At 57.5% G+C, this 20,465-nt stretch overlaps 8 protein-coding genes across 8 annotated transcripts; 3 read left to right on the forward strand and 5 right to left on the reverse strand.

Moving 5' to 3' along the window:
- Positions 1-351: 351 nt before the first annotated feature.
- C7974DRAFT_435287 (putative 60S ribosomal protein L39) lies at positions 352-664 on the forward strand (the record flags this gene model as incomplete). Its single annotated transcript, XM_046145048.1, has 3 exons — positions 352-357; positions 422-522; positions 616-664. 3 exons carry the CDS (start codon positions 352-354, stop codon positions 662-664), a joined length of 156 nt encoding a protein of 51 aa, XP_045995674.1.
- Positions 665-1,232: 568 nt separating this feature from the next.
- Positions 1,233-2,323, reverse strand: C7974DRAFT_315564 (carbon-nitrogen hydrolase; the record flags this gene model as incomplete). Its single annotated transcript, XM_046138517.1, has 2 exons — positions 1,233-2,005; positions 2,185-2,323. The coding sequence occupies 2 exons, from the start codon at positions 2,321-2,323 to the stop codon at positions 1,233-1,235; spliced, it is 912 nt and encodes a 303-aa protein (XP_045995675.1).
- Positions 2,324-2,590: 267 nt separating this feature from the next.
- On the forward strand, positions 2,591-5,493 carry C7974DRAFT_219616 (ABC1 family-domain-containing protein). Its single transcript, XM_046137144.1, has 2 exons — positions 2,591-3,915; positions 3,975-5,493. Exons 1-2 carry the CDS (start codon positions 2,857-2,859, stop codon positions 5,355-5,357), a joined length of 2,442 nt encoding a protein of 813 aa, XP_045995676.1. The 5' UTR covers positions 2,591-2,856; the 3' UTR covers positions 5,358-5,493.
- On the reverse strand, positions 5,442-5,932 carry C7974DRAFT_414949 (uncharacterized protein; the record flags this gene model as incomplete). Its single annotated transcript, XM_046143846.1, has 2 exons — positions 5,442-5,755; positions 5,809-5,932. The coding sequence occupies 2 exons, from the start codon at positions 5,930-5,932 to the stop codon at positions 5,442-5,444; spliced, it is 438 nt and encodes a 145-aa protein (XP_045995677.1).
- A 289-nt stretch (positions 5,933-6,221) lies between these two features.
- C7974DRAFT_219680 (cardiolipin synthetase) lies at positions 6,222-7,780 on the reverse strand. The gene is made up of 2 exons (XM_046137145.1): positions 7,411-7,780; positions 6,222-7,208 (listed from the first exon to the last, which is right to left on the reverse strand). Exons 1-2 carry the CDS (start codon positions 7,705-7,707, stop codon positions 6,327-6,329), a joined length of 1,179 nt encoding a protein of 392 aa, XP_045995678.1. The 5' UTR covers positions 7,708-7,780; the 3' UTR covers positions 6,222-6,326.
- A 4,518-nt stretch (positions 7,781-12,298) lies between these two features.
- On the forward strand, positions 12,299-15,473 carry C7974DRAFT_339483 (STE like transcription factor-domain-containing protein). The gene is made up of 5 exons (XM_046139244.1): positions 12,299-12,747; positions 12,837-12,936; positions 12,990-14,603; positions 14,693-14,776; positions 14,824-15,473. Exons 1-5 carry the CDS (start codon positions 12,618-12,620, stop codon positions 15,056-15,058), a joined length of 2,163 nt encoding a protein of 720 aa, XP_045995679.1. The 5' UTR covers positions 12,299-12,617; the 3' UTR covers positions 15,059-15,473.
- Positions 15,474-17,236: 1,763 nt separating this feature from the next.
- Positions 17,237-19,323, reverse strand: C7974DRAFT_414952 (glucose inhibited division protein A-domain-containing protein; the record flags this gene model as incomplete). Its single annotated transcript, XM_046143847.1, has 2 exons — positions 17,237-19,166; positions 19,214-19,323. The coding sequence occupies 2 exons, from the start codon at positions 19,321-19,323 to the stop codon at positions 17,237-17,239; spliced, it is 2,040 nt and encodes a 679-aa protein (XP_045995680.1).
- Positions 19,324-19,493: 170 nt separating this feature from the next.
- C7974DRAFT_398045 (ssDNA binding protein-like protein) lies at positions 19,494-20,414 on the reverse strand. The gene is made up of 2 exons (XM_046142264.1): positions 19,989-20,414; positions 19,494-19,863 (listed from the first exon to the last, which is right to left on the reverse strand). The coding sequence occupies exons 1-2, from the start codon at positions 20,249-20,251 to the stop codon at positions 19,692-19,694; spliced, it is 435 nt and encodes a 144-aa protein (XP_045995681.1). The 5' UTR covers positions 20,252-20,414; the 3' UTR covers positions 19,494-19,691.
- Positions 20,415-20,465: the final 51 nt, after the last annotated feature.

Genomic DNA, 20,465 nt, shown 5'->3' on the forward strand with positions numbered 1-20,465 from the left:
ATCACCGCTGTAGGGGTTTTAAATGTGTGGTCAGACAGTCTTTGTCTTTGACGGAGGGAAGGAGAGGTATTGCTGTATGTTTGAAAAGGTGCCGCAAAGACTCCGTACACCAGAGAATTATGTTTCAAGCACCCATAGGTGGAATGCCTCATCATGGTTTATTGTAGAGACTTTATGTGAGGAGCGCAGTGAGGAGCACAGCGTGGAGTTGGGGTGGAAGAACGCTTTACGCGATCGGGCTTAGCGCGCTGGTACGTGCACCCGCTCGCTTCACAGTGCGCTTGCCACGAAGGAAAATCGTTCCTCTGACCACAGACATTTCGACATCCGACTGCACCCCCATCAGCCACGATGCCGGTACGCTGCCGCCCTGCCACGATGGCCAAACCTCCGTTCGACGTTTTCTAACGATTTCCTACAGTCCCAAAAGTCTTTCCGCACCAAGCAGAAGCTTGCAAAGGCTCAGAAGCAGAACCGCCCCATCCCCCAGTGGATCCGCCTGAGGACAAACAACACCATCAGGTACGCCGACACCGCAACTGCCCGCTCTTCCTAGCTATTTGCGACGACACGCACAGCGATTTCGCACACCGAACAACAGCTGACAGACCGCAGGTACAACGCCAAGAGAAGGCATTGGCGCAAGACTCGTCTCGGTATCTAGACGACTCGCCACCAGACCCTCATTTTCGACTTTCGATTCCTGCATTCAAGTACGCCTCCTTGTACACGACAAACACACCTACGAGCACGAGCGCAATCATGGAAATCGATTTCGAATCGCAATGACGGGAATCTAGCGGACAGTCTTCCAAGCGGGGCACATTACGTCTTTCTTCATGAATGGTATGGGTATCTGCGAATACTCTGGCGCTACTGCGGGAACGAGAAATCGAATCATGATGGGTTAGACTAGGCAGTGTTACACATGAATGCACTTGCTGGTCGCAATGAACGATGATGTGCGTGTGTCACTATGGAATTTGATGTGGAGCCAACGCTATAGCGTCGCCCAACTATAATAACCACATCCTCAGCCAGGAGCGCAACTTGTGATGCACACTTTTCTCATCGCCTCCTCACATGCTCCCAGGAAAACACCTTATAACACAATGTATAAGCAGAAAGGCCGATCGTTGAGTTCGTAACCAACGACGAAAGGCTTTCGAATCCACTAAAGCTACTCTTAACGTAAGCAGTAATTCTTAAAAGTTGTCTACTAGATAAGCCCTCTATTTTCCACTCTTTACCTGGAACTTCGGACGGTCACTCAAATCCACCACCAGGCATCTCTCATCGCTCTTGCCCGCTGTTTCGAACAAGCTCACAACGCCTTGATCAATCTTAAGCACCGTACTGCTGCCCGCATAGCAAACCCCCTTCTCCATCCCGCTTCGATTCGCCATCACAACATACACAGGCTCGTCCAACCTAGCCTCGACAATTGGCTGGAACCGCTCTACCCAGTATGCTATCGTTGCAACATCAGGCTGCGACGGGTCGCGCATGAGTTCCTCGGGCGTCAGATGACACAACCAGGCCATGGAGACGCAGAGTAAGTTCGACTTGTTCGAGAGCGCGGTCGAGGCGAACTCGTAAGCATCCCAAGGTGCGGTGAACTTGTACGGATTGATGTCCATGCAGATGCCCAGCGTCACGTTTCCAAGCTCACCCAGAGGGCCGGAGAAGAACGGGGCGTCTGGCGAAGCCGCATCTGCCAATGTATGCTCGTGCGAGCCGGGACCTTCGGTGGCCCATGTCTCGTCGGTGTAATAGAGGAAGGATTTACGGTAGTTTGCTAAGATCTCACCGGATGGTGAGACTGTCACGGTGGAGTTGTATTGCGTTGAGGGTGCGATCTCGGTGGCTGTCGTGATCTCAGGATATCCAATCGTTACGTGGCAGTTATAATGGCGCGCAGCTTGAATAGCCCACCGCGTGCTTACTCCAGATGTTGTAGGCTCTAGGAACGGTTTAATTTCTTCGAGAGAGAAGAAGTTATAGCCTAGCTTGTGTTAGCATCAGGTGTCGTGTTACAACGTAAATGTAAAAAGAGTATGACAGGAGGGCACATGTATGACATCAGGTGTATCTAAATGCAGCACATGGCTTGGGGTTTCACATCGTCCAGCAGCCCGCCACTCAGATCACATGCCAAGTTCGATGTGCAACGGAAATGCCTACCTGTGAACGCGAGTTCCGGAAGGACCAGCCAGTCAATATCCAAAGGTAGCTGAGCCCCGAGTAATATTTCGTCTGCTCGCACAATATTCTCCTGGACCTTGCCGACCTCTGGGGCGAATTGCAAACACGCGACTTTCATCTTGTCTTGCGTCCAGGGTCAATGAGGGGTATATGGAGGGGTAATCTGCGGTGATATCCAGCCTCGATGCTTCGGACAGCCGGTGTGCGATAGAATGACTGAAACTAAAGCCTCGGAGAAAATACTGTAAAGAGAGGCAGTGAATTGCTCCTAGATCAGACCAGAAATGAGGTTTCGGTGGTGTAAGTAGATTATTCGGGACCTAGGTTCCCGCGCCCTAAACGCGTTCAAACACGCAGCGATCCGCGGAATGAAGCAACGAAACTTTCCAAACCCGACGCCAGTGAAATGCATACAACGCAAGATATTTGTGTAGCTTCAATACAAAGCAGCAGCAATTGAGAGGTTGGTAGTACACGTACCTGCATGAATGCTAACTTGATCGGATCTAGCGCAATTCGGAGCAATTGAAGCTATGAGATCATGACCGATGCGTTCTAGACATCTACCGCGGTCGTCGCAGATCTGATAGATGCGAATGCCGACGCTGTGCAATGCTTCCTTTATAACATTGGTGCTCTGAACCCCTCACAATGGCTGGAAGACGCTTCGTAGACGCAGCGAAGCTATTCCAGGCCTCGAAATCGATCGCGAGTAAGCACATCACGCTGCGGTCACAGCAGCTCGAGGCCTACCAAAAAACATCAACACTAGCCAAGGCTGTCAAATCTCAGACGGATCGCGTCACCCTCACTGCTGCTGCTGCCATTGCACTCTACCAGCGATCCAATGAGGCTCCTGCGCACACGAAAGCCGCTCACGAGCGCCCAGCTGCAACAGGTTCACAATATACAAACATACCTAGGAAGACAACAGTAGAGACACAGGCCCCAGATCACGAGCTGAGAGAAGGTCTCAGACAGGACCATCATTACGACCGCTCTGCACAGGCCACCGCGGCACAGCCTGCACCAGAGCAGGAGCTGGACGTTGAGCAGGCAAAGGCACCACGTCGTACGTTGCCAGATGGCACGATACCATCTGCAGGTGTGACATTAGGCCAAGGGTATAAGGGACAGGATACTGAAGAGCCCATCCCGGCCCACGCAAACGATCTCCAGCCGTCAACAAAGACGCCAAAGATCCAAGATCTTCTTGCCGGCCACGACAGAGATGTTTTCTACACACGTTCAGTCGAATCGCAGTCCCAGTCTTCTGCCCAGCCACGTTCTCAGATACCTCTCGCTACTACAAACAAGCAAGGAAGAGATAGCCATGTCGAGGACGGACGACTCAATCAGGATGTATTCTATGCAACACCGAAGCCCGGGCAGGAGCGGGAGCAAAGCAAAGGGCCCGTCCAATCTGCCGTTCCCATTGAGGAGGATGTACCAGAAGGCGTCAACACAGATATTTTCCACTCGAGACGGGTGGCTCGAATGCTCGGACAAGATCGCTTTTCGCGCAAAGAACACCTTGGTCCGACAGCTTCGAAGGGCACAGGGCGGCACCCGCTCGACGACAGGCCTATAATACAGGCCCCAACTCGTGCTCCTGAACGAGCGCAGCCTGCTACTACCGAGCAGGAGATGCAAGACCTCGCTTCCAAGCTGGCCAAAGACGCCGAAACTCAGGCCTCTGCTGCTACTGAAGTGCGTATATGGCAATGACTGCTGTGTTGCATACTGGTGTACTGACAGCTGGTTTGTAGACGCCTACCGCTATTGAAACGGAGCCTGATAAACCCGCCTATGCACTCCGTGAGTCGAGAGTTCCATCGTCGCGATTTGGCCGACTCTGGCAGTATGCTGGACTTGGAACTAGCATGGCCTTCGGCGCTGTCGGCGAGAGCCTTCGTCGTGTCACAGGCACAGCCGCTGCGACTGGCGGCTCCCTCATGTTGAGTCCTGGCAATCTTGAGATTCTTGTCGCAAAGCTCTCTCGTATGCGGGGTGCTGCATTGAAGCTTGGACAGATGATCAGCTTCCAGGACAGCAAGATGCTGCCACCCCAAATCCAAGAAGTTTTGCAACGTGTGCAAGACAGTGCAGACTATATGCCAGCCTGGCAGCGGGACAAGGTTCTTGCTTCGAACCTTGGATCTGAATGGCGTGACCTGTTCGAGTCGTTCGAGGACATCCCAATAGCGGCTGCATCAATTGGACAAGTCCACAAGGCGGTGCTGAAGTCAACAGGCAAGCCGGTGGCCGTCAAAGTACAATATCCCGGTGTCGCGAACTCCATCGACTCTGATTTGAGCAACCTCTCCATCCTCCTGACTGCGTCCCGTATCCTTCCGCGCGGCCTGTTCCTCGACAAGACTATTGCCAATGCCCGCACAGAGCTTGGCTGGGAATGCGATTATACACGCGAAGCTGAGTGCCAAACGCGCTTCCGGGACTTCGTTGCTGATGACACCTCCGTTTTCACAGTCCCCAAAGTCTTTACTGAAGCAAGTGGTCCGACCGTGCTCACGGCTGAAATGATGAGTGGCGTGGGTGTCGCAAAGCTCAACAATCTTACTCAAGACCAGCGCGATTGGATTGGCACGCAGATTCTCCGCCTCTGCCTGCGCGAGATTGTAGAGTTCAAGTTCATGCAGACTGACCCCAACTGGACCAACTTCCTTTTCAATGCTAAGGACAAGAAAATTGAGCTCCTCGACTTCGGCGCGAGTAGAGACTTCCCTGATGAGTTTGTGGAGCCATACATCAATGTCTTGATCGCCGCCAGCAAAGAGGACCGCAGCTCCATCCGCGATTTCTCGCTCGAGCTGGGCTATCTGACCGGCGACGAGAGCCCAGCCATGCTGAACGCGCACACAGACTCAGTCCTCACGCTTGCGGAGCCGTTCAAGTCATCCGGACCAGCGATCTACGATTTCAGAGACCAGACAATCACGGACCGCGTGCGCGATCTCATCCCCGTCATGGTGCGCGAGCGACTCGCTCCCCCGCCTGAGGAAACGTACAGTCTGCACCGCAAGCTGTCCGGCGCGTTCTTGCTCTGCGCACGCCTGGGCTCGCGCGTGCCGTGCAAAGAGCTGTTCGAAAAGGCCATCGCGACATATCACAGTACGAAAAAGACGCAGTAGAAAATAAACCGAGTATGTAGCATAGCCATTGTATAACATCATACATCACACATCAGAAATCATATCACACATTCCCACCCTTGCCTACCGCGCCTCAAATTGCACCATCCGCGCCGTCCGCACTTTCAGCAACATTTCCGTGCCGCACGTCTTGCACCGCACCGGCTCCGTCTGCCGATACCGGTCCCGCGCCTCGCACCGTAAGCACATGTACACCATCGACCACCGCGACGCGCGCTCTAGCTCGCGAGTCGCCGCCCGCTGCGCCGCATATGCGTCCTCGCGGCGCAGCGGATCTCGCGGCGCGGGGCGCGGTGTCGGCGGGTCACGAACGGAATGAGCGTCGGTCTCGCTGCCCTCGTCGCCGGTGCTATTGGTGTCGCCGTTTAGTCTTGCATCTGCGTGGGTTAGAGTCTTGGAGGCTTGTTGTCTGGGCGGGGTGGGTGCGGACCGTCTGCGCTATCAATGCGGTGCAGGACTTTGAGCAGTTCGCTCGTTTCCGGGGCGGGCTGGGAGATGGAGTCCCGGTGTTGGGGGCTGTAGGAGCCTGTGGTCGGGGTCGGGATGGGTTCCATTGCTGTTGACCAGGGCATTTTGTGTTGTTGGCTTACTTCGGTGGTGTTTGATATTGTTGTATGTCAATGTATTGATGTGAAATTAAATCTATGTGAGCAATATTGCGGGGTTGAATGTTGGGAACACATCGTTTCTCTTTAATGTTCTTGGTGATGAGGACGTATTATGAGTAGTGAACAAAGAGATTGTCAGGTGCTGAGGCTGAAAATGGTCGTCTTGAGTGGTGGGTGGTTGTACATGATGGTTTCGGAACAAAGAGGATTCACACAGATGATGTCAGTCAGATAAGGTAGAGGATGCTTGACTTTTGAATGGCGCTCATATGCCCGATGTGGATGCTAGTTGTATACAGTTCGATCTTTCATGACTTTTGCTTAGTCCGCTCCATTGCTCTCAAGCCTTTTCCTGTTCGGCCTGAGGCTCATCTGTAGAATATCCTCGATACCACAGGGCCGCAGCAACCGCGATGAACGTTCCGTAGCTGGTAAGCATAATCATCCTTCCGCGAAGACCCTGCTTCCGCTTGAGCTCTTCGTTGCCCCCCAGAATCTTGACCGCATCCTTCTTCCACGTGTACTCCAAACCACTGTAAAGTGTCGTACTAGCAACAACAGCTGAAAGGCCTGTGACCATGTTCTTCACACCGGCTTCCCCACCAAGAATGTCTTGGAGAGACATCAGGATCCCACCCGCAGCAGACGTCGTTGCAGCAGGGTCGTGAAGGAGGTTTGTGCAGAGAAGCGTACCGAGCAGACTGAGTTGGAGGAAGGTGTTGAACTTCGATATCTGAGTAGGATGAACCTCTGCGCTGGGCAGACTGAAATCCCAGTATCGCGCCATAGTCTTGGGCGCTGGCAAAGACGCGTATCGATAGTAGAGTGCGGAAACTGCGAGGCTGACATCGCGGCCGAGAATGATGATAGCAAGAGGTACAGCCATGCTCCCGTTGACTGCCAGACATGTCACGAGCGTCGTCATTAGCAGCTTGTCTGCCATGGGATCGACGACGCTGCCAACCACCGTCTGGAGATTCCATTTCCTAGCTATCCAGCCATCGAGAAGGTCGGAGAATGCTGCGTAAGTGAAGAGGGAGAAGGCGGCGAGATGCTGGTTGTGAACAATGAGGTACCCAACTACTGGAGTTGCTATCAGGCGTGTGAAGGTGAGGAAGTTGGGGATGTTGTAGATCTGTTCATGGCGCTGTGTCGGCGTGTCTAGTTTTAACGTGGACTTCAACGTAGCTGCGACCTTTGCGGTTGTTGACAGGCCGGGGTTCTGAAGATGAAATGTCAGCGACATTTCGGCTCTATCTTCACAGCGGGAGACTGGTCGGATCCCGTGGACTTCCGTCCATGAAGAGCTTCAACAGAGAAAGCTTGCAGAGTGACTGCAACGATGTGTCACGAAGCCATTATCATCAACGCAAATGGATAGGGGCCGTAACTTCGATGCAAAAGACAGGAACAGATCGACCTACCTCCGTCTTGTTCTCAGACAAGCCTGAAGAGGCGGCATCCTTTCCATTTCTGTGTTCGGCATTACGCCTGACCGATGTACTGAAGACACTAGATTGCTGCGGAGAAAATGACGGTTTGCTGCCTGGATTCAGAAGCCCTGCCCGCTGCCTTGTGCTGTTATTAGGAGCCTGGCAGTATAAGGCACGTGAGGAGAAAGGGGAAAGAAATTGGCTGCTTCGTGGCCGCGTCGCTGCTCGCAGTACGCCCGAAGAACCGCATGTAAGCGTTCTGGGCATTGATACTATCCTGCACGCCATTGAGATGATGGCCGTGACTGCGGGATCCTAAGTTGTCCGCTCGTAAGGCGTCGACGCGCTGCAGCAGGCTGAGCATTGGCGTGCCAAGGCTGCCTAAACGATGCAGGGCTCGCGATGTCATCTCAATCGCGACAACATCAAACAAATGCGCGTAACTTTTTAGTATTTCAGCATCGCATCGGATTTCCCAGAAATGCTCGAAGAGTACATCCTAGCTGGCAATCGAATGTCGCCCCTCTGATACAGGCAGCAATTGATGCCGAGCAACCGTTCGTTAGGATCATGGAGAGCTCCACGTTTCCTCGGCGGCACTCAAAGTCTCTGGATCGAGGACGGAGCATCTGCATTAAGACTTATCGCTGATAGCAGAGTATCAGCTCCTCACCGGACCCAGAATGCGGGCCTTTTGTAGCTCACGGCTAATGCTTCTTCAACTACCTGATGCTTATTTATGGTTTGACTGCTCGTGATGGGCTACTGCGAGTGTTGCCCATCAAAGGAACTGAATGTGGAGGGAGCTGTCGAACCCAGTCGCCAACACGGGAATGCAGTCTGTCAGATGCTCTAGTCAAAGTGTCCCACTTTCGCGCCAACAGATTCTCATCAGCTTCAACTATCACATTGCTCCTGATGGGTTTGATGAGTCTTAAACTGGATACCATACCTACGCCTACAAGAGCTTTCACCTGCACCGAGGTGCAACTCCCTGGCCTCTCACTCTACGCTCCACTTCGTGGCGAACCACTTACAGGGTTGCAACAACTATCAACGGCTCTCAAGCGTGAATCCGAGCCCCTGAGGTGTGGATAACTGGAGGCAACAATTGTCACGTACGCTGTTACGCGAGGGTGAACCTTACTCACTGGCTTGCAGCACCAGGTTCCGCTGTCACGCTTTGCACAGGGTCTCCGAAATGTGGACATCCCTTCGCTATCCACAGTCGCCTCGCGCTTCCTACCTAGTCTATCATGCAGTCTTAGCGATATACGTAAGTACAGCCGGAAAGGGTCTCAATAGTGGCTGGAACCTACATTTGTAGGACAACACCACTGGCTGTAGATCGAAACGATGTGCCGCAGAAGCCGTAGGAGCCGCGGGAGACGCAGGTGCTGCAGGAGCTGAAAGAGCCGCACGCGTGCCACCAGTCCAGCAATGCACATCAATGCAGGTGATATTGACTTTTCACGACTCAGGTACTCCACAGGACTCCAGAAAGATCACCTGGCCATGTGCGACTCCATATTTGGCATCTCAGCTATCGAATTTATGTACCTTTGCCAATTTCCGAGGATAGGTCACCAGCTTGGGTCCACAGTTCACTGGTTGGGTCAGGACAGTCTACTGGCTTCCCAGGCTTTGGGACATCTGAAACCAAGACATTCGAAGAAGATTTACGCCATTAGTAGTGCTCTCGTGTAGACACGCGAACCATCACATCCCCCATCCTGGCACGGGCCGCATCTTCCAAGAGTTTTCCCGATGTTTTCCCACTTAAAGTTTGGTCTTGTTGCACCATGACATGTGTCTTGCATCCAGTCTGGCACTAAGAGGCGACATGGTGGACTCGCTTGTTGGTCGGCCACGAGGCCGCTAGGAAACCTTAAGAGAATTCCGGTCAACGCTGCCTCCAAAGCTTATGGCGTAATTCTGGAGAGCTTGAGTCAGGCTTGCAGGTACCTAGAATGCGACCAGAAGACCTTAGCGTACATACAGATGCTTAGAGACGATATCTCTAACTTGACAGGCGTTGTTAACCGACTATCATGCAATAAGTGGCGAAAAGACTCGACCAAAGACCGATAATGCCGAGAAGGAATCGATACTCAAATCAAACAGGCTTATGCCCGCACATAATTGCCGGCGGCTTAAAGCCATCTTCCGCGATGGCCAGGGTGCGGGCACATGGAACCCTTCTGCAAAAGACGGAATCGTCTGAAACTCCCGTGATTCTGATACATTTGTGTGTATTCTGAAGCAGCGGAAGCAGATCGGGGACATCAAACACGCCCTCCTGGACCTCTTTTCGCTCGGCGTTCTTGGATCACTGCTGCTGCATCACAGTGACATGATCTTCAATATTGGAATACATCATGAGCGTAGTGTGCCACCCGCTTCACCTGCGTGGCTCAAAATTGGGTTTATGGGGCTTACCACGAGCAAAATTGAAACGTGCACGCAGTAACATTGAGAGCGACGCCCGTAACGGATGTACCGGCTGATCAGTTCGGGAAGCTACACGTTCTTGCGGTCTCCGCAAAAGTATCAACTCGCCCAAGGTCGTCTAGCAGATTGCTAATGGTGGAAAAGGGAGCGATGGGCCCAATCGAACGAGCGTGTAGCCACAGCTGCAACACATGACTTATCGTCAATAATAATCGGCTTACAACGTCCCAACTAATGACCATGGTTGAAACTTTATTACTTCTTTCACGGCCACAGGAACGGCCAGTGCGATGGCGCACCAGCAAAGGCCTATCACGCATACAGAAGAAGTGGCCCGAGCGACGGCATACCTCCTCCCTAGTGAGACCATCTGCCTTCTAGCGAACATCCTGACAACCCGTTCGAGCACGTCGAAGTGTGTGCATCGGTTTCAGGTGTGCCACTCCAGCCCCCGCTAACGCAGGTACAGGCTCCTACGTCCCAAAGTGATGCTTGCCCCGACGAGACTGACAACGCCAGCAAACACGAGAACTTGTTTTCGTGAACGGCTCTGCAGATTCTTGCCGCAAGGCACAAGCGTTCGCAGATTAGACGCAAGACCGAATTCCAGAACCCCCATTCTTCCTAAATCTGCACCCTTATCCGGACGTAGTGCGGTGCACTCGACTTCCGAAACAAGCCTACCAGAACTCTCACTTCTCGGTGACATACATATCAAATACCTATCGTGCATCTCGGAACGCATGCGCAGCACGAGTCATAAGCGAAGAGAGAGATTGGTCCACTATGCTCATGACCAAGGTGCGCAGTTGCGGCAGGCAGCGCAGCAGCGCAGAAGCAGCACGACGATATTCTCCGATAAAGCAAGCTGCATGTAGCAAAGGCACCGAAACGTGGGGTTTGTGACCACCCTTTTCCCACTGCATGAAGTGGTGACGCACCAAGCTGCAAGTCGACAGTTGCGAGCGGCGCTTGCACTCGAAAGGCACCGTCACCGGCTGTTGCTCATTCGTTGACTCGTGCGTGCGATAAAACGGCTAGAACGATAATACTAGCTAAAAGCAAATCTGAAACGGCATCGACCACGCTCTCACTGGCCTGAGAGGCAGCGTTACGCTGCACAGGCAAGCCTGTAATTGACGACAGAGCAGCGAGCATGGCTGTCTGACGTGAAGCCTGAGGAGGCAAGCGCATACTCTCGCCACTCACATTGCCATGCAGCTCCCGGATGCTGGCCGGGCAGGGAATGAGAGATGGGGGAACCAATGGTCGCTCCCGCCAGCCGAGGGAGGTGCGTGTTTCAGAGCGATGATCAAACGATGCTTCAACGCTGCCTGTGCTGGTTCCTGCGTCTCGAGGCACTCACATCATCGGTTGAGCAGCCACAACTGGACGGCTTCAGCAAACGGGCTGAGGGGGCGCGATGGGGACATGGCCTGGTGGTGGTGACGGCACGGAGGGTACCCTGCCCTGCCACGGCCATTCGCAGAGTCAATAAACAGGGCAGATTTGGCGGCGCTTGACAGTGGGTCGCCAGTAGCAGCGTGGGTCAGCAGCGCAACCTCAGGCTCTGAGCGCGAATTTGCGTGATAGCAGAGCAGCTTGTATTGACTGGGGAAGTTCGGGCGACAGCGGAGACGGTGATGGGAGCGGTAGCGAGTGGGCGGACGCTCGACAGACAGGAGAAGGGTCGGCAGGGCACAGCGCCAGCGCCACTCGCCGGGCACACAGCGGACACAGCGGACCACGCCCGGCTGCAGACACGCAGGTGACAACGGCCACGAGGCTGGGTCTGCCGCACGGCGTGGTGTTGAGCGACTGCTCCGTCGGATCTGCCCTCACGCCGCCTGTTGCGTCAGTTTAGCTTTGAGCTGGTGAGGTTGCAGCAGGCGACGGACCGCGTTGATCTTTGAGCACTCGGCGCAGCTGTCCCTTCGAGCCTGGCGTGGCGAGCGCTAGGCGGCGCGGTGCACGTAACGAGCGGGGCAGGTGCGAATAACCGCGAGGAAAGGGCGCCTGGTAGCCCGCCAGCACGCAGAGGCCTGGAAGCATGGTGCCGTCGACGAGGCCGCGCAGGGAAGCCCAGGCATGCTGCTGTGTGCGCAACAGGGGCCACAGGGTCGACTGGAGACTGATCCACCGCTACTGGCAGCGCGCACAGCATCATGCCAGCAGCAGCGTCCGCGCTGCAGCGGCGGCGGCGGGCCAGCCACTCTGGTGCAGCTGGTGCAGCTGGTGCAGGCCCCGGTGCATCTGCGCTAGGAGTTATTCACTTCGACAGCACCGCTGCACGGCCGTCCCACGAGTCGCCCGCACGCCAGAGTGCGGGCCTCGAAATAGATTGGTAGCAGGGGTCCGCAGGCGGGCGCAGAGACCAATGGCCAAGGCCCTTCTCAAACACCGCTAGGCCAGCAGAGACCAGAGCCCAGGGCGTTTCAGCGCTGCGACACTTTAACCTGCCGCTTTCCCTCCCAGACCTCGTTTCGCATCCCCAGCCCGTCACGTCTGCTCGCTCACCCACCGTCGAGACTGCTTGCGATACATTTCCTTCTCATTTAACATATCTCAAACCGTCGCTGGCCGATATCTCTTTCGCTTTGCGCTTCAACTCTTGTTGTTCCAACCTGGCAGGCCCTTCACCGCGCTTTCCCCTCGTGTTTCCACTCCTCGCTGGCCCATCACGTCACCGACGTCTGACCTCCCCGACGCCAAACACCCGTCTATAGAGGGACGTGTTGCAGCGCAGCATGTTTCCCAGCAGCCAGATGGCCCCACCCCAGGCGCGCTCCGTCGCGCCTGAGACCTTCCTGCTAGACCATGATGCCCAACAAAGCCTCCCGCCGGACAGCATCGTCGCCCTGCAGCAGGTCGACAACCGTACGTGCTGCCTGCGTGCCTGCGCCGCCCTGGCGCATGCCCGTGACCGTCTTGACTGTCTACGTTCCTGTGTGCTAACCTCGCCGCAGTCAAGTACTTCCTGATCTCAGCGCCCGTCGACTGGCAACCAGACCAGTACATCCGCAGATTCCTGCTGCCCACAGGCGAATACGTCTCCTGCGTTCTATGGTACGTGCGCTTGCTGCTGTGCATGTCTCGCAGCAATGCTAACTGTCGCGCAGGAACAACCTCTTCCACATCTCCGGCACCGACATTGTGCGATGCCTGTCCTTCAGATTCCAGGCCTTTGGCCGCCCCGTCAAGAACTCCAAGAAGTTCGAGGAGGGCATTTTCTCAGATTTGCGTAACTTGAAGTCCGGCACAGACGCGTCGCTCGAGGAGCCCAAGAGCGCGTTCCTCGACTTCCTGTACAAGAACAACTGCATCCGCACACAGAAGAAGCAGAAGGTCTTCTACTGGTACAGCGTACCGCACGACCGCCTCTTCCTCGACGCGCTTGAGCGCGACCTGAAGCGCGAGAAGATGGGACAGGAGGCCACCACCATGGCCGTCAGCGAGCCTGCGCTGTCCTTCGAATTCGACTCCTCGCAGTCCCTCTTCGAACAGCTCACCAAAGCGCAGCAGACCAACTCCTCTTCATTCAACAACAACGTACAACCGTCGTACCAGCACCAGCCGTCGCCTGCGCCCGACATGATGTCGCGAGACTCGATGCCGCCACCGCAGATGGTCCCGGTTTCTCAGCACATGGCCCAGCAGCAGCCCATGCACCACCAGCCAGTGCACCAGCCAGTGCACCAGCCAGTGCACCAGCCCGTACATCAGCCCGTCCACCAGCCCGTCCACCACCACCAGCATCAGCACCAGCACGAGGACCCAATGGCCCAGTACCACCAGCAGATGTCTATGCCGCCCTCGATGCCACCCGCAATGCAGCCCACCGTCATGAAGAGCAGAGAGCGCGAATTCAGCACGTCCCTGCAGTACGACCGCAACGGTATCCCGCTTTCGCAGGTCCACCAGCGCCACAGCTCGATGCCCGCTTACATGGAGTACTCGCCTGCGCCGTCTTTCGTCTCATCGCACTACGAGGACTACAGCACTCGCGGCATGTCTTTCGAGCCTCTGACCCCACCGCAGCACCAGATCGGCCTTGGTGCCGAGCCAGCGTACATTGCCAACGAGGACACTGGCCTGTACAGCGCCATTCCCGACCTGCCAGTGCCCAACAACTTCAACCCTTTGATGAACATCCCGCCATCAAACTTGATGGGCCCTGGCTACCCAGTCTCCAGGCCATTCCAGCCTGGTAATGTTTACTCTGTGATTGAGGGCTCGCCGACCTACAAGCAGCGCAGGAGGCGTTCGTCGCTTTCCGCTGGCATTACTGCGGCGGTCGCCGCTGCTGGCAATGCGCACCAGGTTCACCGACAAAGCGACCTGAGACGGTCAATGTCGGTCAACCCAGTCCCAGAGGCCGATGAGTCGCAACACAACTCGCCATCGCCCAACGGCACAAGCTACGCTCAGGCCATGCCGGAGGCCAAGCCTCTCGTCGACGGCTCGCGTCAAGGCACACCTCTCAACACTGTTGAGGAGAGCCCAGAGCCTCAGCCAGCAATGCTGCACCACGAGGATCTGAACAGCATGGTCAACGGTGAGCTGTTCGAGACACCCCTCCAGCACAGCGCCGTCGCACGCGCGGCCGGGGGGCCTGTCTTCCGTCGCGCGCGTAGTGCTACAATGATGGAGATCGGCCCTTACCCCCAGAAGTCCCACTCATGCCCTATCCCCACATGTGGCAGGCTTTTCAAAAGATTAGAACATCTCAAGAGGTAAGCGCCCACCCCCTCTCATTTCCTTCGATAGGCGTCTGAGGCCCCAAACTATTTTTGTGCATTGACGCTGACGATCTGGCGCTTAGGCACGTGCGTACCCACACCCAAGAACGACCATACGTCTGCCCGCTGTGCAACAAGGCGTTCTCTCGTTCAGACAACCTTGCCCAGTGAGTTGCTCGTCACACCTTTGAATTCTCATGCTAATGCAAGCCAGACATCGTCGCACACACGAGCCCCGCCCTGACGGCGAGCTTGTTGAGGACGTCAACGAGGAGGAGCTCGACGGCGAAGACGAGCTCAACCTGGAAGAGGACTCGCCGACATCTGGCAACGAGTACCTTCACAACGTGCACAACGTGCCCGCTACCTACGCCGACATTCCGGGGCCTGGCCTCGGCATGAACGCTGCGATGGCCACACCTCAACAGCTAATGGCCAGCCACTACTAGGCAGTCGGTGACTGTCTTATTGATGTCTTCTCACGATACAAGCATTCGGCGCAAGGCGAACCTCGATAGAGTGGCTGCGTTTCTTTCTTTCCTTATTGATTCCCTAGATCAGGTCTTTCATCTTCTGCATCTTACGATGTCTGCATTGCATCGCGTCGCATGCATTTTTTCTGGTATTGCCGTCACGACACGTACCTTTTTTATTTTGGATTGCCTGGCAGTATACCTTTCTGGTTGCATATCCTGTTGGCATACAAGCGATTTTCTGCAAAAGCTGTTGGATGGTATTGGCGCTGAACGCCGTTACGCGCACCCGTTGGTCGCTGCGTCTTTCTTGTGGATAGGATACCATAGTGAGGGCGCCCGTAGAGGCGCGTGTATAATATTGCAACAATGCAGAACGCTTATCCGCGATACAATCCCGACGCAGTGTGAAGATTGCAGTGTGAAGACTAGCAGTGTATGATGTGAGACGCCACAGTGCTGCTGACCAGCCACCATCTGCAGCTGCGCGGGTGGCCCGATCGTCGTTGCTCGGACGAGTTGCTCGGAAGAGTTGCTCTGGGGTACGATGTACCTGCGCGCGTCCCCACGCAAGTAGTGTACACATGTGCATACTAATCAGCGAGCGATCATGTGCGATCATGTGCAAACACGTTCACAGCCTCTAGCTCACACATGAAATGAAGTGAATCTGGATCGTCGCTTGAGTCGTCCGTTGGTATCATTCGTTGGATTAGACCGACTATATAGTACTACATAGTATTACAGTATTACCCCGGCTACATAGTATTACAGAATCACCGACTACACGACCATCCCGGCTCCACTGAATCACCCCGACTACAACGCCGCATACCACACCACACCACACCAACACCGACCACGGGTTCCGCCGCACCTACTGGGTAGTCTGGCGGCGCCGGGGCTACTCCACGGAAACTCCACGGATGCTCGACGGATTCTCCACGAATGCTGCACGGATGCTCGACGGCCTGTCCTTGTCTGTGTCTGTCCTTATCTGTGTCTGTCCTTGTCTGTGTGTCTGTGTGTGGTAATCCCCCGACTACACTGAATCACCCCGACTCCATCGTACTGTTATAGCACTAAGCACACCACACGACACCGACCACGGGTTCCGCCGCGCGTGCTGGGTAGGCTGGCGGCGCCGGGGGTACTCTAGGGGCTACTCCAGGCTGTACTGCACAGGCTGTCCTTGTCCTTGTCTGGCTGTCCGTGTATTGGTAATCCCCGGACTTCGCGACTCGGCCTCTCGTGGGCTAATGGCATGGGTCTCGTGCGCTGACGCTTTGGACTGACGCTTTGGGTCGCGTACACTCATGCCCTGGATCGCTGGACTCGCGAGACGTGCAGCCGATCGTGGTCTACTCCACAGCACAGCAACCCAGCAGCGCGACCCCGAGTGCAGACAGCAACGGGGAATCGTCGCGCCGCCCGAAGCCCCGGCGCCAGAGCGCTCGAGCGCCGCCGACGGTTGGTCCGAGCAGCGCGCCGGCTGGGGGCCGAGGGGGGTGTGGGGGAGGCGTTGGTCTGGGAGGTGTTGGCCTGGGAGGGACTGGACTGCGAGGCGTTGGACTGGACTGGACTGGGAGATGTTGGACTGGGAGGGACTGGACTGGACTGGACTGCTCGGCTCTGGACTGCTCGGCTCCAAACCCACACAGCGAAGCACCTCGAGGGCGAGACCAGGCGCGACAAGCCCGGAAGGAAGGCTTTGGACCGTGTTAGCGGTATAAGTGCGGGGGTACTGCTATTGCCATGCCATGCCATTGCCATTGCCATGCCATTACGATTACGATTACCATTGCGCTAGAGGGAGCTCGGGCGCGGCGTGTCGTGCAGGGTGTATGTCTTGCGCCTTGCCGGACGGGGGAGGAGACGGGGAGCAGCGGATGGCGGGACGCGCGAGGATCGCTGCGTGCGGTGCGCGGTGGTGCTGGTGTGGGATAGTACAAGGCCCGACTCGTCGCTCAGTCGGTAATTGGGCTCTTGGACTGCGGGCGCGCGCGATAGGGAGGCCGCGGATGGGGAAGGAGGGAGCTGGAAACGGCGCTGCAATATCGCGCATGGGCCGAAGAGAAGATATCGGTCGTTGTCGTCGAGCGGTGGTGTGTGTCGCGACTCGCACCTCGACGACCCGCAATGTCGTGTGCTGCCTCACTCGGCGCCGCGATACAGCGCCTTGCGCGCCTCCACCTCCTCGCGCACCCGCCGCGAGCGCTCCTCGCGCCCCACGCCCTTGACGTACTGCAGCAGCCGCAGCGCGCCCGCGGGCGTGACGCCCTCGACGCGGCGCGCGCGGCCCACGCTCTCGGGCCGCGCGACGCGCAGCGCCGCCTTCTCCTCGAAGCTCAGCCCGAAGATGGCGTCGAAGTCGAGGTCGAGCGGGAGCGCGAGGGCCTCGTCGCGCAGCCAGCGCGCCTGCGTGGCCGTCTGGGCGTCGACGTGCGGGGCGTAGGCGGCTTCGATGTGGACGCGCTCGGCGACGTGGGTGGGGAAGGCGGAGATGGCGGGGAGCAGGCGGGTGAGCGAGGCCGGGGAGGTGTGCGGGAGGCGCAGGAGGTCGTAGGCGGAGCGCTTGGTGCTGTCGGTGCGGACGTGGAAGCCGGCGAGCTTCCAGCTGGGGGCGCCCATGGTGTGCGACTGCAGGAGGTCGGTGAGCGAGGCCATCTGCGCCGCCGTGTCCGAGTAGGAGCGCCATCGCGCGTCGGTGACGACGCCGTGGGCGCGGCCGAGGGGCGTGAGGCGGGTGTCGGCGTTGTCGGCGCGCGCAGACATGCGGTATTCGCTGCGCGAGGTGAACATGCGGTAGGGCTCGGAGACGCCCTTGGTGATCAGGTCGTCGATCATAATGCCGATGTAGCCGTCGGCGCGCGTGAGCACCATGGGGTCCTTGCCCAGGCTGCGCAGGCCGGCGTTGATGCCCGCGACGACGCCCTGGCCCGCGGCTTCTTCGTAGCCTGTGGTGCCATTGATCTGGCCCGCGAGGAAGAGCCCGGCGACGTTCTTCGTTTCGAGCGTGCCGCGCAGGTGCCGCGGGTCGACGTAGTCGTACTCGACGCCGTAGCCGGGCTGCAGCATCTTGACGTCCTCCAGCCCGCGCACCGTCTTCAGAAACGCCTCCTGGACCTCGGGCGGGACGGTGCACGAGATGCCGTTCGGGTAGATGACGTCGCTGTCGAAGCCCTCGGGCTCCAGCCAGATGATGTGGCTGGTCTTGTCGGTGAAGCGGATGATCTTGGACTCGAGCGAGGGGCAGTACCGCGGCCCCTTGACCGTCTCGCGGATGTGGATGGACCTGTGGAGGTTCTGGCGGATGATGTCGTGGCCGGCCTCGTTGGTGCGGGTTTCGTGGTTGAGCAGCTGGCGCTCGACCTGCACGCGCTCGTTCAAGTAGCTGAACGGCGTCGGCGGACTGTCGCCCTCCTGCGCCTCGAGCACCTTGAAGTTGATCGACTTTGCGTCCAGCCGCGGCGGCGTCCCCGTCTTGAGCCGCCCCAGCGTGAACCCGGCGTCCTTCAGGCTCTTGCTCAGCCCAAACGTCGCCGCCTCGCCCATGCGCCCCGACGGATACGAGTCCAGCCCGATGTGAATCTCGCCCCCCAGAAACGTCCCCGTCGTAATCACCACATTCGCCGCCTGCACCACCCTCCCGTTCTCCAGCCGCACCCCCGTAATCCGCCCATACCGTCCCCCCTCCTCGCTCCTCTCCACAATGATATCCGCCACCTTCCCCTCCAGCACACTCAACCCCTCATACCCCTCAATCTCCTCCTGCATATAGCGCTGATACAGCACGCGATCGATCTGCGCTCTGGGCCCCCAAACCGCGGGCCCCTTCTTGCGATTGAGCACGCGGAACTGCACGCCGGCGCGATCGACCACGCGCCCGACGACGCCGTCCAGCGCGTCGATCTCGCGCAGCATCGTGCCCTTGCCGATCCCGCCAAACGACGGGTTGCACGAGCACACGCCCAGATTCGCGTGCGACGGCGTGATGAGCGCGGTGCGGGCGCCGGCGCGCGCGGCCGCCGTCGACGCCTCGCAGCCGGCGTGGCCGCCGCCGATGACGATTACGTCGTAGGGCCTGGCAGGGTCAGAGGGGTGCGGGTGCGAGACGGGGAGGTGTGTTACTGTTCTGGGTCGGCGACCGAGGCGAATGTGCGGCGGTTGTAGGCGAGCGACCGCACGCGCGGGGCGTGGCCCCAGAGCTGGCGGGCGCGCGGGGGGAGGAGGCGCTGCATTGTGGGTTGGGGGTTGGGTGGGAGAAAAAGTTCGGAGGTGTCTGGTCGCCGCAACTTTCGCCGCGCGGTCACGTGGGGGCGGATTGTTTTGCGCGAGTGCGCGAGTAATGCGAGGGCTCAAGCGCAGGGCAAAGCGTCATTCGAGGGCTTGATGCGCATGTGTGGCAGTCTCGCACAGAAAACGCCTGCATTCAATCATACTTGTACAAGAGCCGAGATTGCACGTAAGAAACCGTCTGGTATACACTCTGCACCCCATCCATCCCCCGCGCAAGCCGACAGACGCAAGAGCCGTCTTCCCGTATCCCCCCCAAGCCGAAGAACATCTCGAACTCATAACAAATCGTACACGCGCAGCCAGCGCCCGCTCAACCAGACGCCTCCTGCACGAGACCCTCGTCGTTGGCCTCGCCCTCCTCGGTGCGCGCGCGCGACAGCACATCGAAGTTCCTCGCGACCAGGCTGAGGTTGGAGCGCTTGTTGCCCTCGGCGTCGGTGAAGACCTCCATGCGCGCATCCGCATCGATGTAGAGGAGTGATCTGGCCGTTGTCAGTTCCGTTCCTTATTCGCACCACCCGTCACCCGTCACCCATCACCCATGAACCCCTCAACCCATCGTCGCACACAACGCCCCCCTCCCAAATATAACAAAAACAAAACTCACCCCTTCGGCACGCCCATCAAAAACTCCTTCTGCGCCCCCTGCACAAAACTCGCAACCCGGAACCAGCTCGTCTTCTTGTCCTCGCCCTTGCCGTACGAGCTGCCAATCACATACCGCACCAGCGTGCGGTCGCCCGAGATGCTGACTTCCTCGGGCGCCACGCCCAGACGCCCGACCACTGTCATGCGCGCGAGCTGCGAGGCCGGCGAGGCGCTGAAGGCGCGGGTGTTGCGCAGCAGGCGGGGGAGGGGGCGGGCGAACATGTTGGGATCGGGTGGGTGTGTGGTGGTGGTGGTGGTGTGGTGTGGGTGCGTGCGTGCGTGCGTGCGGCGATGGGGGTGTTTGGGTGCGGATGGGATGGGGTGGGGAGAAGAGCGCGTCGCGTCGGTGGGTCGCGTGGCGGGTGGTCTGGGCGCAGCGGCATTGGCGAATCAGCGGCGGGCGTGCAGTGGCATGGCGCCGTTGAGTTACACAGGT

The sequence above is a fragment of the Boeremia exigua genome, assembly GCF_020726555.1.
Source record: "Boeremia exigua strain MPI-SDFR-AT-0100 chromosome Unknown C7974scaffold_8, whole genome shotgun sequence".
Taxonomy (NCBI): domain Eukaryota; kingdom Fungi; phylum Ascomycota; class Dothideomycetes; order Pleosporales; family Didymellaceae; genus Boeremia; species Boeremia exigua.

What these genes read in the sequence shown, in the direction of transcription:
- C7974DRAFT_219616 (XM_046137144.1), top strand. Translation starts at nt 2,857, where the DNA reads ATGGCTGGAAGACGCTTCGTAGACGCAGCGAAGCTATTCCAGGCCTCG. An exon ending in AGGCCTCTGCTGCTACTGAA is followed by an intron (nt 3,916 to 3,974) that starts GTGCGTATATGG and finishes GCTGGTTTGTAG; the next exon opens with ACGCCTACCGCTATTGAAAC.
- C7974DRAFT_219680 (XM_046137145.1), bottom strand. Translation starts at nt 7,707, where the DNA reads ATGGCGTGCAGGATAGTATCAATGCCCAGAACGCTTACATGCGGTTCT. An exon ending in TGTCTGAGAACAAGACGGAG is followed by an intron (nt 7,209 to 7,410) that starts GTAGGTCGATCT and finishes TTTCATCTTCAG; the next exon opens with AACCCCGGCCTGTCAACAAC.
- C7974DRAFT_339483 (XM_046139244.1), top strand. Translation starts at nt 12,618, where the DNA reads ATGTTTCCCAGCAGCCAGATGGCCCCACCCCAGGCGCGCTCCGTCGCG. An exon ending in TACGTCTCCTGCGTTCTATG is followed by an intron (nt 12,937 to 12,989) that starts GTACGTGCGCTT and finishes ACTGTCGCGCAG; the next exon opens with GAACAACCTCTTCCACATCT. An exon ending in CGTTCAGACAACCTTGCCCA is followed by an intron (nt 14,777 to 14,823) that starts GTGAGTTGCTCG and finishes AATGCAAGCCAG; the next exon opens with ACATCGTCGCACACACGAGC.
- C7974DRAFT_398045 (XM_046142264.1), bottom strand. Translation starts at nt 20,251, where the DNA reads ATGTTCGCCCGCCCCCTCCCCCGCCTGCTGCGCAACACCCGCGCCTTC. An exon ending in TTGATGGGCGTGCCGAAGGG is followed by an intron (nt 19,864 to 19,988) that starts GTGAGTTTTGTT and finishes GACAACGGCCAG; the next exon opens with ATCACTCCTCTACATCGATG.